Source organism: Eurosta solidaginis, chromosome 1 (assembly GCF_040869045.1).
Source record: "Eurosta solidaginis isolate ZX-2024a chromosome 1, ASM4086904v1, whole genome shotgun sequence".
Taxonomy (NCBI): Eukaryota; Metazoa; Arthropoda; class Insecta; order Diptera; family Tephritidae; genus Eurosta; species Eurosta solidaginis.
This window is the reverse complement of record NC_090319.1, coordinates 337,796,163-337,812,587: the sequence shown is the minus strand read 5'-3', so window position 1 is coordinate 337,812,587 and position 16,425 is coordinate 337,796,163. Positions and strand designations below refer to the sequence as shown.

The 16,425-nt window shown below is 35.6% G+C and overlaps 4 protein-coding genes across 4 annotated transcripts; 2 read left to right on the top strand and 2 right to left on the bottom strand.

Annotated features, from left to right (window-relative positions):
* The first annotated feature begins 1,453 nt into the window (after positions 1–1,453).
* Pfdn5 (prefoldin 5) lies at positions 1,454–3,538 on the top strand. Its single transcript, XM_067762291.1, has 3 exons — positions 1,454–1,653; positions 2,811–3,020; positions 3,094–3,538. Exons 1-3 carry the CDS (start codon positions 1,558–1,560, stop codon positions 3,268–3,270), a joined length of 483 nt encoding a protein of 160 aa, XP_067618392.1. The 5' UTR covers positions 1,454–1,557; the 3' UTR covers positions 3,271–3,538.
* On the bottom strand, positions 3,432–4,575 carry LOC137237921 (tropomyosin alpha-1 chain). The gene is made up of 3 exons (XM_067762290.1): positions 4,246–4,575; positions 3,763–4,185; positions 3,432–3,697 (listed from the first exon to the last, which is right to left on the bottom strand). The coding sequence occupies exons 1-3, from the start codon at positions 4,444–4,446 to the stop codon at positions 3,626–3,628; spliced, it is 696 nt and encodes a 231-aa protein (XP_067618391.1). The 5' UTR covers positions 4,447–4,575; the 3' UTR covers positions 3,432–3,625.
* Positions 4,576–4,702: 127 nt separating this feature from the next.
* On the bottom strand, positions 4,703–7,378 carry CCT1 (chaperonin containing TCP1 subunit 1). Its single transcript, XM_067762289.1, has 7 exons — positions 7,181–7,378; positions 6,693–6,846; positions 6,525–6,612; positions 6,240–6,473; positions 5,611–6,179; positions 5,373–5,553; positions 4,703–5,299 (listed from the first exon to the last, which is right to left on the bottom strand). Exons 1-7 carry the CDS (start codon positions 7,251–7,253, stop codon positions 4,925–4,927), a joined length of 1,674 nt encoding a protein of 557 aa, XP_067618390.1. The 5' UTR covers positions 7,254–7,378; the 3' UTR covers positions 4,703–4,924.
* A 7,086-nt stretch (positions 7,379–14,464) lies between these two features.
* LOC137244420 (ATP synthase mitochondrial F1 complex assembly factor 1) lies at positions 14,465–15,580 on the top strand. The gene is made up of 3 exons (XM_067773412.1): positions 14,465–14,816; positions 14,868–15,192; positions 15,260–15,580. Exons 1-3 carry the CDS (start codon positions 14,578–14,580, stop codon positions 15,521–15,523), a joined length of 828 nt encoding a protein of 275 aa, XP_067629513.1. The 5' UTR covers positions 14,465–14,577; the 3' UTR covers positions 15,524–15,580.
* Positions 15,581–16,425: the final 845 nt, after the last annotated feature.

The following is a 16,425-nucleotide window of genomic DNA, read 5'->3' as shown; positions in this document are numbered from 1 at the left end:
AATGTTGAAATTTGACGTGTGGACTGATATTGAGACTTGATAAAAATTTGAAAAAAAAAAAAAATGTTTAAAATGGGCGTGGCACCGCCCACTTGTGATAAAACCAATTTTACAAATATTATTAATCATGAATCAAAAATCGTTAAACCTATCGTAACAAAATTCGGCAGAGGTTGCCTTTACTATAGGGAATGCTTTGAACAACAATTTACGAAATCGGTATAGTACCACACCTACTTTTATATAAAAGATTTTTAAAAGGTTCGTCGCCGAATAAAACAAGTTATATCTTTGCAAAAAAGAGCTTTATATCAATGTTATTTCATTTCCCAAGTGGATTTATAACGGCAAATAGGAAAAGCTTCAAATTTAAAAAATGGACATGGCACCGCCCCTTTTGACTTTAGAAATTAGTGGTTAAAGCATTAAGCTTATAAAACACTAGGTTATCCCTCAAATTGTGTGCTTTCTTCAATTTTCACTGCTTGTCCAAATGCAGTGCTTCTTTATTCATCTATGTATGCTTCTTTATATTGATGACAGCTGCTTTTACAATGGGTAATACCAGGGATGCACCTTAACGTTAAGCTAATCATTTATCAAAAAATTTCCACCGTTTCCGTTGAAACACTTCGAAATATTATCGATAAAGAAATTATCAAGATAAATTGTATCTCGTTTTTAACCGAAACGAAAAGCTTTCGTTAACGGTAAAAACGTTAACAAAAACGTGATACTTAAAGTTTGAATTGTGCTGGCAATGCTATAGCCATGGTGAAGCCAGTAAGGTGCTAACAGCGAGCGGACATACACACGAACTCCATGTAATTTGTTTGTGTAATTCGTTGGTGGTAATGTCAAAATACTCTGAGAAATGTTCGTACTGTCAAAATTCATGAGAAAAGTTGCAATCAGCTTGGCTAATGCCTTCACCTTTAATGACTCCGCCATCAATCAGCTTTGCCAGCATAGTTTGAAATTAATAATCAACATAAACGATTTGATTTCGTTTTGATATGGCAGAAAACGAAGCAAAATCACTTCGTTAATTTGACGTTCTTAACGTTAATAAACGAAACGAAATGACTTTGTTTCGTTTATTAACGTTAATTATCGTAATGAAATGATATCGGTTCGTTGGTTAAGCATGCCTGGGTAATACCATAGAGGCCAGAACCATGTACAGCAACATTTCGTCGTGTTCCGTTATAGATATAAAATTAATTCAGTTCTTTAAAAGGGCACCACGCCAGTTTTTCGAGAATTTTCTTTAGTTTTTAATATGCAATTATAACTTCACTGATTCATGTTGGGAGTGCAAAACCACCACCCTGACTCCGCGCCGCCTTGTAACACTATTAAGCACACAAAACAAACAACAACAGCATTTCAAGTGTACAGCTGGGTATGAATTATTCGGTTCCACCCGAACTTAGACTTCCTTACTTCTTTAATCATTCGTTTGTGAGTAATTCTTATTAACACGAGTTTTCATCGGCATTTGTTAATACTTTTTCCATTTAAGCCATTATTAATAAGCCCTGAACAAATTACAAAATGTCAGCGAATAGTAGCAATGATAAAACTGAACAAATCGACTTGGCCAAACTTAATTTAGAGCAACTGATGCAGATCAGACAAGAAATGGAAAAGGTTTGTACATGTGTCTTATACAGCTGCCTATCATCATAGCTTTAATATTCTTCGTTTTCTGACGTCGTCGCGTCAAGTTCGGTTTTCCCCACAACTCAACCGCGTGCTATCAAGAGGCTTTACTCACGCGGTTTGAGAATAAAATGGCGGATAGTGCGGGAGTCGAAAAGACAATATTAATTAAAAATACTTACAAATTGTGCGCTGTATTGTAAAAATATGCAAATTGTGCATATAAATAACAAATGAAATGGATAACCTGGCGTGGGCCACATAATACCAACTCGATTTACGTAAAACTGTCGTAACGGGAAAATCATTGAAGACACTTGGCAACAAGCCACTGAAAATTAATGTTTTTACATACATACAAATGGAAATAAAATTCTCGGAAATAAACTGGACAATTTAACGGAGTAACTAAAATGTACAGTCATGTACACATAACCTGAATAAATATAAAATATAATAACGGAAAAGACGAAAATTACCAAAATTGGACAAAAACAACAATGGAATGGACTGGGGAATCTGTATATATTAAATTAAAACTTACAAAATACACAAATTAAATAAACGAAAAATAATTACCAAAATTGGACAAAAACAACAATGGAATGGACTGGTGGAATCGAGATAAAACTTACCGGATTAGACAAATTGGATTTGAATCATACAACCAAAAAGTGATATTTAAACAAAGAAAGTGGACAAAAATACCAACTCAAACTGAAAATTAACAAAAATTGAAACTATTGTGATATGAAGATTTGGAAAATATCAACAAATTAAAGACCTTTACCAAATTAAATTGGACATAAACACAAATTTTATAAATAATCAAACATACATATAACTATAATTTGAAAATAACCTGGCGTGGTGCCATGAAAAAACCAGTTAACAAAGCACATAATTAAATACAAATAGCAAGCTACTACACATGGTTCTGGCCAGTTGGTATTACCATTGTGTATTAGTGGAGCCTAAATTACTTACATACTATGGAAAGTTAATCCAGAAATTAATCATTTTATGCATTGGACAATAACCTGGAACTGGGACTTTCAAATATAAGAAGGTCCTCCTCCATGCAATCAAATCCCAAAAAAAAAAAAAAAAAATAGCTTTAATATTTACAACTATTCACTATCTAGGAAATCGGCAGCATTCAAGATTCATTACAAACTCTGTATAGCTGTAAAACAAAATATGCCAGCTCCAAGGAAGCACTCGAATCATTTCAGCCTGAATGGCAGGATCGTCAAATATTGGTACCACTAACGAGTAGTATGTACGTGCCAGGGCGCATTAAGGATCTCGATAACTTTGTAATAGATGTTGGGACAGGCTATTATGTCGAGAAGGTTCGTGCTTTCCCATTAAAAACATGTACAAGGACTGCAAAGTAATAACCGTTGTAAAATTCTTTGATTTTAGAATTTGGAAGACTCGAAGGATTATTTCATGCGCCGTGTTGATTATGTACAAGAACAAATTGAGAAAATTGAAAAAATTCAAATACAGAAAAGTAGATTTCTTAATGCTGTAGCTGGAGTAATGGAAATGAAACAAATGGCACTCGCAAAACAGATGCACCAACAACAAACCGCATAATTGCATGCATTGGAATCGTCAAACTGCTAAATATTTATAACAAACCTGCGTATTGCAACTGAAAAAAGAATTACGCCCATCTTTTGAAAGGATTAAAAGTTTCATATGAACCACAATGTTTGAAATGAGAAAATTAGCTTCAAAATAAAAACGAATAAGTATTTAAAAACCAAACAAGGCTAAAGTTCCCATACATTGATATCTGATTTAATGTTTATTTATGTAGAGATAATTAATCACAATATACATATATGTACATATAACACGATTAATGCGAGTATAACACGTTCACAGAATTCTGCCGCCGGTTTTGGTAAAAGTCGGATAGGACCTGAGGACCTGAGTTTTATAGCGTCTACTTTTTCTTAGCCTCTTCTAGGGCAGCGCTCAGCACTTTAATTTTTTGTTCATAAACTTCTTTTAGATCCTGAAAAAGGTATACATAATTGTAAGATTAGATTGTTTACACGTATTTTCAAAGTACCCAACTACCTTAAAAATTTTCGATTGTATATCATATTCGGCTCGTAGTTTGTCGTACACTCCCTTTGATATCGCTAATTTCTTCTCGGTTATAGTACATTTATCCTTTTCAGCTTGTATCCATTGTTGTGATTTCTCTAAACGCACTTGCATGTGATCACATTCAGCAGTCTTAAGATTTAACATATCTTTAGTCACTTGTACCACATCGCGCATAGCAACTACTTGATTCTTTAATACTTCAATCTGCTGTTCTTGCTGTTTACAAACTTTGGTCTTTTCGAAGAGCAAAGTTTTCGCTTTTAATAATAATTCCTCTTGTTCTTGTCTTGACTTCGGTGCATCAACACCCCCCAACAAAACAGATTGTTTCAATGATTGCTCTAATTGTGCTACTTTACGTTTGAGTTGGTCATTTTCATTTTGACTTTGCTGCAAATAGCAATTAACTTTAATTTAGTAAATTTATAATCTGATGTTAACAATTCTAACCTCTAATTCTTTGCGTAGTGTAGTCAATCTTCTACGTGATTCTTCTAAGAGCGCTTGCTTTTCACTTTCTAAAGTAAATACTATGTCTAATAGTTCATTACTTTGTTGTTGTGGTGGAACCTGCTCTTCTGCAGGTGACACTAAATCATTTTGTATATTATTATTCAAATCCTCAATGGGAACTGCGTTATTTTCAGACATTTTGTAATAATTTTATTTAAACAAAAATTTCGTGCTACGTAAATTTTCCACTTCTCTTCTCAATACTTTTCTTCTTACTATATTTATAGATCCATATTGTATATGCTATTTTTAGACCCAAATGTAAAGTGCGCACAACGCAATGTGAACACATACCATTAGAAACTTTTGAAAACAACGAAATCACATCTGCAGTATGCAAGTGTAAACGATCTAAGATTTTCCCACTCAATGAGGGTTTATTAAAAAACGATAATTTGTATTCCAGAATATATTAAGTTCAATGTTTATAAATATAATTATGCAGCAAGTGTAGTTAACATTTAGTATGTAGTTGAATAATAGCGACGATGTTGATCAATATTAATGCTCATTATTGAAATAAAAATATAAACGTAAAACGATTAAATGTAGGTGTAAATACTTAGTATATAGAAAAAAGCAAGACAAATTGCTCGATTGCCAGCAATTCAATTGTTTAGCCATCTAATTCCCCAGCAGCACAGGCATCTGCATAGCTTTTGCCACCTTTTTCTTCAGGATTCAATTTGATCATATCATCAATACGCAGAATAGTTATAGCAGCTTCGGTTGCAAATTTAAGTGATTTAATTTTTGACATCGCTGGCTCCAATACACCAGCCTTTTTGTTATCACGTACAACGCCTTCAATCAAATCCAAACCAGTCCATTTGAGTTGCGCATGTTCTGTTTTTGTTTGACTTGAATTGTGGTATGCACGCAACTTGGCCACCAAGTCAGTTGCATCTTTAGCAGCATTGACGGCTAAAGTTTTCGGAATGACCAACAAAGATTTGGCGAATTCAGCGATTGCCAATTGTTCACGTGAGCTCTACATAACGAATAACAATAAAATAATAATATGCTTTTAATAGATTATGTACATGTAATCAAAATTAACTCACTAGAGAAGTTGCAAAATTTTCCAAATAAATTGAAAGTGCAGCTTCAACACAGCCACCACCGGCTACTACTTTTTTGCTTTCCAATACACGTTTGACAACGCACAGTGCATCGTGGATAGAGCGTTCCATTTCGTCGCAATAGAAATCGTTAGGTCCGCGCAAGATAATGGAAGCAGCAGCTCTGTAAAACAAACATTTGTTATTTTATATATGTAAGTCTAAAAAATTAATGTACTACCTAGCTTTTGGACCCTTAATTAAGATGAGTTCATCATCACAAATACGCTCTTGCGCTACTTCGGCTGCTTCACCAACCATAGATGCTTCAAAGCTCTCTTCACCCTCCATATTGGTTAAGGACGTGAGGAACGCTGCTCCAGTAGCCTTTGCAATAATCTTCAAATCACCTTTTTTCACACGGCGTACAGCCATAGCACCGGCTTCAACAAAATGCTTCATGCATAGATCATCAACACCACCCGAGCACAGTACAACATTCACTCCAGTCGACAAAATCTTATTAATGCGCTCTTTTGTAATATCCATTTCGCGTGCGTGAATACCTTCCAATTTATCTGGATCATTAATAAGTACCTGCACACCCATTTTCATTTTTGTCTTCAGCAGAGAAAAATCTAGACAAGCAATTTTAGCATTGACGATCTTTTTCGGCATTTGCTGAGAAGCGATAGTACAATTTAAAGCATAGCCTGGAATTAAAAGTGATTCGCGTGCAGACTTTCCATGAGCTTTCAAAACGTTTACTGCTTTAATGGAATATGATGGATTGCCTTTTGAGTCCGTGATCTAAAATGTAGTAAATAATATTTTTAACTATATTCTCTTATTATTTATAAAAAAAAGTACCTTCACAGCTTGTGCGGCATCCACTGCCATTGTTGCGAAAACATCCGCATCAGCTCCAATAATCTTTGAACTCATTGATGTTTTTGCAATATTAATCAAAGAATCACGTCCCAACTCATCTACAGGTGCCGTTAAATGCTCAGATATGTATTTGCAAGCCTCTTTGCAAGCCAAACGATAACCGGCAATTATTGAAGTTGGATGAATTTTTTGTTTCACTAATTCGTCAGCATTCTGAATAATACGTATGAAAAACTAAACTACTAAAAATTAACAAAAGTATACCTTCAACAATTCTGCTGCCAATATAACAACTGACGTTGTACCATCACCAACTTCTTCGTCCTGCAGTTGTGCCAGTTCAACGAGAACCCTTTTAAATAACAAAATTGATAGTTTAAAAACTGCAATTGTGCAATATAAAATTGTTTTCTACAAAATATTTAAATTTACTTTGCTGCGGGATGTTCGACCTCCAATAATTTGAGTATTGTTGCTCCATCATTAGTAACAGTGACATCACCAATATCATCAACCAGCATTTTGTCTAAACCAACGGGTCCCAGTGAACTTTTTACTATGTTCGCAATAGAGCTTGCAGCCATAACTGAAAGTAAATTGAATGAAATAAATTGAATATCATTTAAAATTCTTATCCCAAGACATTTTTGTAAACGTACTAGCACTTTCTACATGAGATTATAACCTAACTTTTTCAAATGTAACATAATGTTTTTTAAATTGCTTCAAAACATAAAGTTAGTTCACATTAATATATTTTGTTCAATACGCATCCTATTATTGCACAATTTGTTAAATAAATAATATAAATTATTGCAATATTCCAAGTACATATCACATGGTGATTTCGATATGTAGATACATTACCGGCTGCCAATAATAGATACGCACAGATGTTTCCATCACAATTCAACTCTCACCATTTTGTGTACGAACAGAAGCTCCGGATTGTCTGGTACCCGCAATGGATAAAGGGCTAGCAATTGTTGACATATTCTTCACGTTAGTTCGAAGTTTTTTATATAAATTCTGTAATTAAAATTAGCTTCGTAGATTGGAGTTTGCCTGACTCACTGTTGGTATGCTGTAGAAATAAATGTGGGCTTGTTTCAACTTCGAAACTTTATAGAAAGTCTGGCGTCTTCATTAACATTTTTCGAAATATCATCAAAACAGAGTTGCCAAATACAAAGCGCTTTAAGCGAACATGAAATTGTTCCGCAGAAAATTAGTACTCCTAAAGGTGTAGTCATTGCTATCGTTTGTCGTATCGCTGTAGTCGTATCCCTAACGTAATCAGCTTTTTATCGTTACGACAGTAGCTGGAGACATTGGTGTTTTATCGGTAACCGTATCGGTAACCTTATAACAGCTGATTCGACCAACCTTATGAGAATCAATGCAATCTATTATTGGTGCCGCTAAGGTCGTAACCGTATCGTAGCCAACCAATTGGGTTTTGGTTTACCGTCGTAACGATAAACAGCTGATTACGTTAGGGATACGGATACAGCGATACGACACACGGCACCAATGACTCCGGCTAGTAATCCAAAAACCAATAGGTTGGCTACGATACGGTTACGATCTTAGCGGCACCAATAATGGATTGCATTGATTCCCATAAGGTTGGTCGAATCAGCTGTTATAAGGTTACCGATCAGAGCTGTAAAAGTGTGCAATCATTTGAAATTTTAAATCATTGATTTAAGAATGCTGTTTCTTCATTCTTTCATTCCTTGTTAGAGAATGTGGCTTAAAAGTCAACCCATTCTTCATTCAGTAGTGGGAAAAAAAGAATGCACTCTTGAACTCTTCGAAGAAAGAATGATGTAATTGAATGAAACACAAGCATTTTTCAACACAGAATAAGCATTCAAATGAATGCAGCCTTTGCTGAGTGTGCACACACTTTTCTAGTACCAATCAATTATGGAAAATGTCTTACATGCACAAAACCCGCTCAAATATCACATGGTTGCATTTAATTAAAGCCACTTCAAACTATCTACACAAAAATTTAATTATGTCCGTAATGACCAGTTTTTTTCGATATTTAAATAGTAATAAAGCACAAAGAAGTTAATTGAAGAAGCATTTTTATTAAAATTGTTCTAAATTTTTATACTCAATTGAGCAGAGCTCACAGAGTATATTAAGTTTGATTGGATAACGGTTGGTTGTACATATATAAAGGAATCGAGATAGATATAGACTTCCATATATCAAAATAATCAGGATCGAAAAAAAATTTGATTGAGCCATGTCCGTCCGTCCGTCCGTCCGTCCGTCCGTCCGTCCGTCCGTCCGCCCGTTAACACGATAACTTGAGTAAATTTTGAGGTATCTTGATGAAATTTGGTATGTAGGTTCCTGAGCACTCATCTCAGATCGCTATTTAAAATGAACGATATCGGACTATAACCACGCCCACTTTTTCGATATCGAAAATTTCGAAAAACCGAAAAAGTGCGATAATTCATTACAAAAGACCGATAAAGCGACGAAACTTGGTAGATGAGTTGAACTTATGACGCAAAATATAAAATTAGTAAAATTTTGGACAATGGGCGTGGCACCGCCCACTTTTTAAAGAAGGTAATTTAAAATTTTTGCAAGCTGTAATTTGGCAGTCGTTGAAGATATCCTGATGAAATTTGGCAGGAACGTTACTCTTATTACTGCATGTACGCTTAATAAAAATTAGCAAAATCAGAGAAGGACCACGCCCACTTTTAAAAAAAAAAATTTTTTTAAAGTAAAATTTTAACAAAAAATTTAATATCTTTACAGTATATAAGTAAATTATGTCAAGATTCAACTCCAGTAATGATATGGTGCAACAAAATACAAAAATAAAAGAAAATTTAAAAATGGGCGTGGCTCCGCCCTTTTTCATTTAATTTGTCTAGGATACTTTTAATGCCATAAATCGAACAAAAATTAACCAATCCTTTTGAAATTTGGTAGGGGCATAGATTTTATGGCGATAACTGTTTTCTGTGAAAATGGGCGAAATCGGTTGATGCCACGCCCAGTTTTTATACACAGTCGTCCGTCTGTCCTTCCGCATGGCCGTTAACACGATAACTTGAGCACAAATCGATATATCTTTACTAAACTAAGTTCACGTACTTATCTGAACCCACTTTACCTTGGTATGAAAAATGAACGAAATCCGATTATGACCACGCCCACTTTTTCGATATCGAAAATTGCGAAAAATGAAAAAAATTCCATAATTCTATACCAAATACGAAAAAAGGGATGAAACATGGTAAGGTAATTGGATTGTTTTATTGACGCGAAATATAACTTTAGAAAAAACTTTATAAAATGGTTGTGACACCTACCATATTAAGTAGAAGAAAATGAAAAAGTTCTGCAGGGCGAAATAAAACACCCTTAAAATCTTGCCAGGTATTACATATATAAATAAATTAGCGGTATCCAACCGATAATGTTCTGGGTCACCCTAGTCCACATTTTGGTCGATATCTGGAAAACGCCTTCACATATACAACTACCACCACTCCCTTTTAAAACTCTCATTAATACCTTTAATTTGATACCCATATCGTACAAACTCATTCTAGAGTCACCCCTGGTCCACCTTTATGGCGATATCTCGAAAAGGCGTCCACCTATAGAACTAAGCCCCACACCCTTTTAAAATACTCATTAACACCTTTCTTTTGATACCCATATTGTACAAACAAATTCTAGGGTCACCCCTGCTCCACCTTTATGGCGATATCTCGAAATGGCGTCCACCTATGGAACTAAGGAATACTCCCTTTTAAAATACTCATTATCACCTTTCTTTTGATGCCCATATTGTACAAACAAATTCTAGGGTCACCCCTGGTCCACCTTTATGGCGATATCTCGAAAATGCGACCACCTATACAACAACCACCACTCCCTTTTAAAACCCTCATTAATACCTTTAATTTGATACCAATATCGTACAAACACATTCTAGAGTCACCCCTGGTCCACCTTTGTGGCGATATTCCGAAAAGGTGTCCACCTATAGAACTAAGCCCCACACCCTTTTAAAATACTCATTAACACCTTTCTTTTGATACCCATATTGTACAAACAAATTCTAGGGTCACCCCTGGTCCACCTTTATGGCGATATCTCGAAACGGCGTCCACCTATGGAACTAAGGATTACTCCGTTTTAAAATACTCATTAATACCTTTAATTTGATATCCATATCGTACAAACGCATTCTAGAGTCACCCCTGGTCCACATTTATGGCGATATTTCGAAAAGGCTACCACCTATTGAACTAAGGCCCACTCCCTTTTAAAATACTCATTAACACCATTCGTTTGATGCCCATATTGTACAAACAAATTCTAGGGTCACCCCTGGTCCACCTTTATGGCGATATCTCGAAATGGCGTCCACCTATGGAACTAAGGATTACTCCCTTTTAAAATACTCATTAACACCTTTCATTTGATACCCATATCGTACAAACGCATTCTAGAGTCACCCCTGGTCCACCTTTATGACGATATCTCGAAACGGCGTCCACCTATAGAACTAAGGCCCACTCCCTTTTAAAATACTCATTAACACCTTTCGTTTGATGCCCATATTGTGCAAACGCATTCTAGAGTCACCCCTGGTCCATCTTTACGGCGATATCTCGAAAAGGCGTCCATCTATAGAACTTAGGTCCACGCCCTTTTAAAATACTCATTAATACCTTTCATTTGATACCCATATCGTACAAACGCATTCTAGGGTCAACCCTGACCCACCTTTATGGCTATATCCCTAAATGGCGTCCACCTATAGAACTATGGCGCACTCCCTGATAAAATACTCTTTAATGCCTTTCATTTGATACACATGTCATACAAACACATTCCAGGGTTTCCCTCGGTTCATTTTCCTACATGGTTATTTTCCCTTATGTTGTCACCATAGCTCTCAACTGAGTATGTAATGTTCGGTTACACCCGAACTTAACCTTCCTTACTTGTTAATAATAAAAAAAGCAAGTTACAAATATTTCAACATCCCGTTCCGAAAGTTGTCATCGTTCTAAATAAATGTTGCCAATGTGGCATATAAAAGGCTTGCAGGGAAAAGTACTAATCTACATTTGAACGTCCTCAATTGTTGATTAAACAATTGAAAGATATATATTATAAAAGCTCTCAAGTTATTTCAAATATTCTTCCTAGCGGTTTATGGCCAAATACTGTATAGAAAATGGTTTGTGGGTTTCCAAATTGCAACAGCAATATACTATTTTTCTCTATTTTCTACGAAAAATATTCTTCTAAACACAATAGTTTGTAATTACAGTCATTTAAAGTAGGCTCTATAGGTAGTTGTAGCTTTGTTGATAGAAAAGAAAATTAACTTTGAATAGAAATCTGCTCAAGTAAGATAGAATTCAACCTAAAAATGTCACGCAAATAGGCAGAGAGACTAATCACTCGGGTCTATATTTATATTCCGTCAAACACTGTCATCTTAAGCTGTAAAAAACTGTAATCCGATGGAGCCAGTCAATCTCTTTGTGGGGAGGGAAATTAATAACCTCTGAAGAGTTTCTCCCAATGAAACATTTTTTTTTCGTGGCACATATGAAGGAAAACTGGGAAGGTGACTCAAGTGAATAGAAAAAGCCTGAATCCCTGTAGGACGATGCCATGGAATTAGACATATATTTATCAAATTCTCGGAATTAGTAAGCTCCAACGAAATCGCTGATAGATCTATGTACTTTGATGTATTTAAATTTAAACGACTTAAACTCAAGTATCTGTTTTTCTTGTATTATCGGCAAAAAATATCCACAAATTATTCTTTTTGGTGAATGCACAATGTGTTTACAATATCCACTTTACTACAACCGCAAAATAAGTAGAACATATAGAACCATTTTCACATATAACAAAAAAGCAATTGATTGTCTTTGCGAAGTTTAAAGAGAAACTGAAAAGAAAGAAACATTTACTGGCATATTTCGATGATTTAAGGCAACTGCAGTTTCACCGTGTGATTCACGGTTCGAATATCAGTGAAGCCTTTGATAACATTCGAAATTGACTGATGATGATTATGTGGCGGTATTCGAAATGTTAAAATCGCAGTATGCCAGTAAATTTCTCTTTCTTTTCAAAAATAATGATTGAATATTCAATTATTATAAGCCGGTGTTAAGCTCATGAATTCTTAAATATTAAACTACTTGAATAATTAGAAGGGGCTATTATTTCTATTGATAAATTTTTGGCTACAAAACTTCTAAATTGATTTAACATATCTGATTGCAATGAAAGTATACAAAAAAAGAACCATAGGGAAAAAGTATTTAGTACTGAATGGAAAAAGAAGTATGCATTCATTTCAAGTTTACATTCATTAAAGATTGGGAATGGTTCCTATATTCCCACTCTATATTGAATTATATTTTCCATTCAATAACACACACACTTTAGAATGCTGAGAGAATGCACACTCAATTGATTCAATCTTTTTACAGCTCTGTTACCGATACGGTTACCGATAAAGCACCACGGTCTGCAGCTTAAATTTCAATACGCATTATACTTAGATGCACCTGAAATAATTGACTATGTTTCATCTCTATGTATTACCTCTATAAATGGTATGTCTTCACCATTCACCGCAACCGATTCAGCTATAGGTTATACACAGCCATACAAAAGAGGTTTGTGTCTTCGCTTTTCGGTACAACATGCTGTGTAGCTATTTGCCACTAGATGGACCGCCTAAGCTTTATCTAAGAGAGGATAAGCGCATTTTAACGCGCAAACGTAAACGTATACGCGTGTAAATAAGAAAACACGACTATTTTAACATTAGCTGTGGCGTTCATGGAAAAAATCTGACGTAGGGCGTTCTACAACCAAAGTCTGAGATACGTTGTTTTTAAATCAAATTCTGAAATATGGTGATGTTTCATATTTTATAGCCATCATCCAGTGGCAATATCCTGAGCCAGATAAATAATTTTGCATGTAAATGCAACAACAACGATTTCAGCCAGATAAATCCAGATAGAAGTCTGGTTCAATTTGTGAACCAGCTAATTTGTTAATTACTTGTCTTTAGTTTGGCAACGCTGCCTTTAACAAACCTACTTTTTCAAAAATAGATGCCGCTGCTTAGCCTTTCGCCGTATGGTTAAGTGTGAAACAAAATATTTGTTCCACTCCATGAAATTCATATTTAATATCAAACATGGAAATGTACCTGAATATTTAAATAAAAATATGAGCAAAATCACAACATAAATACGAGGAAGAAACATAATTTCAAATTACCGTTTTTTAGAACTGAAAAAGTTGCCATCAAATAACAGTATTTAATTTTATTTAATTTATATGAATATTGTAAAACCTTAGCTATAAGATAAAAAACTGTAATATATTCTAATTTACGAACTAGTCTTTAGGCCGTAATAAATAAATAATAATAATAATAAATGAAAAACAGCGGCGACATCTACCTATCACATTTCACCTGTGCGAAAATATCACGACCTCTGCTTCTCAAGTCTTTCAATAATCCAGAGCATTCCGGAGCTGTAAAACTCACTGGATGACGGCTTATATTTCCTCTGCCAAAGTTGTAAATGTGAAGTACGGCGGCAATTTGTTTTCTGACAAAGCCTCTACTGCCACTTGCTTTACTTGCAGTCCAAGCTCAAAAAGTTCGCTTCGTATCCTTTAAGGGCTAATTAAAATTCAATAACCCTAACGCCATAGTCGTAGCCATACCCATATCTGTAATCATCTCCACTGTGATCGATTAATGGTGCCTTAGCCTAAAAATCGTGCAAATTCCATAAAAATGAAGAAAAAGCAAATAATTACGAACACATTCCACCAAAAATAAGTATCTTAGTCATAACGTATCCAAAACAATGAATAAAATCTACAAAAAGTAGTTAAATTCACCAACTCAAATATTTTTAGGTTATGGATATGGCGATAAACCAAAAACCAATTGGTTGGCTGTGGTATGGTTATGGCGTTAGCGTTATGGTATGGCACCATTAATCGATTAAATTGATTTCCATAAGGTAGGTTCGATCAGCTGTTTTATCTGGTTATGATTCTATGGTTATAAGTCTCCATTAATTGGGCCTTTAACTAAGACACTGCTAACAATGGCTTTCGAACTTCGAAGTTCCGAAAAAGAGCTGATTATTGAATAACTGACAGCAAAAGATTTTTATATACCATTTTTTGGATTTACTCAAATTTTTTCGACTGAGTGCATTTCATCTTCTCATAATCTTCAGCGCGTGTTATGGCCTGCATTCGCAGTAGCTTGCATCTTGTTCCAGTCAATAATATTATAACAAGAACCATAAGCATGTCAGCAATGAGGCGCGCCAAAGAGGCGCTGGATCAAATGAAGGAGAAAAATCCCTATCTTGATAAGTATGCAGAAAAAATAGCAAAACTTCAGAAAACATCACCCGAGGAGTTTCTTAGTCGTGTAGACAAAGTTGTGAATCCTATTAAGGAAGGCAAAAGTCAAGCAAGGTAGGAGCTTTTTTAAGTCATCAAACGATCACATTAAAAATTCATATACAGGACATATTCAGAACTTTTGAATCCTAAACAACCACTTAAAGAAGAAATAAATGAAATACCATATAAAAAGCTTGCGGATATTATGAAACTAGACCTAATCGAAGATAAGAGCGCTGAAGAAATTTCCAAAATTTGGTTCGAATACCATAAGACTAAAGATGTGCTGGCGGCTACCTTGACTGTAACTCAATTTGAAATACTTATGGAACATGCTAAGAAATACCCGGTGTTCCTGCTCCCCTTACCACGTAGCGAAGGATTTGAGTTTATTATGCTACAATTTGCAGCGAATGCAGTGCATTTCACACCACTGCTTGCTTATCAGGTAGATAGATAGTGGATTGATATAACTGTTTTTTAATATAACTTAAAAATGCAAACTAATTTTATAGGTGCACGCTGAAAATGCCCCCGAATGCTTAACATTGGTTCATTATACAGAGTTTAAAGACAAAGGGCTAGTACTGATGCGTGGTGAATATGATGCAAACGTATTGACTGGAAAGGAAGCACAATGTTTGGCCAATGAATTGCAAATGTTTTACTACAAGAGCGATGAAAATAAACTGAAGCTCTTAGAAAAGTTTAATAAAAATCCAAACGAATTTAAACATATGGATCTAATTAAAGAAGTAGAAAATATTCAGTTGGTCTAGAACCATGCCTTATTTAAAAATTTAAAATAAAATAATTTATTATTTATAAAACACAAACATTTCGCAATAAGTATAAATAAGGGAATTAAAGACATTCTCTGCTAAAAAAAGGTCATGACTCCAGCTTTAACGGCAAATATGTTCTTGGTGTCTTTGGGGTCTCACTAAGTTGCCCAGGCGGCTCAGAACCAAGTCGAAGAACATGCATATCATAACATTTGATAATGAGGAATTAATAACCAGCGGCTTAATTAAAATCCCAGTGTTCCATGAGGAGCTTGGGGTCGCCAGAGCCTCGTCTGTTAGTGAAACAGGATTCGCCGCGGATAGGTGAGGTTGACAATCGGGTTTGGAGGAGATATATATTTCGCTGGCAACCTGAAGGTTTGCGCTACACAGCCCCTTGAATCTGGTATTTTAGTCGCCTCTTACGACAAGTATACCTCCCCCAGCGGATAAAGGGTCAGAATATACCCGCGGTAGGTATGCCTGTCGTAGAGGCGACTAAAATACCAGATTCAAGGGGTGTGTAGCGCAACCCTTCAGGTTGCCAGCGTAATATATATCTTCTCCAAACCCAATTGTCAACCTCACCTATCCGCGGCGAATCCTGTTTCACTAACAGACGAGGCTCTGGCGACCCCAAGCTCCTCGTGGAACTTGGGGGTGGGGAGGGAGGGGATGGCCTGAAGGTTTAATGTGGCCACATAAATCGTTCCCGAGATGGTCGGGCTAGCACCTTAATGGTGCTGTGGTACCGGAGCGTACCGGATCTGTATCCGGCAAAGGACCATCACATCGATAACACTCCCCAAAGCCTTCGGGGAGCAACCTTATCGCTACAATAACAACAACAACAACAACAAGTATACCTACCGCGGGTATATTCTAACCCCCTAACC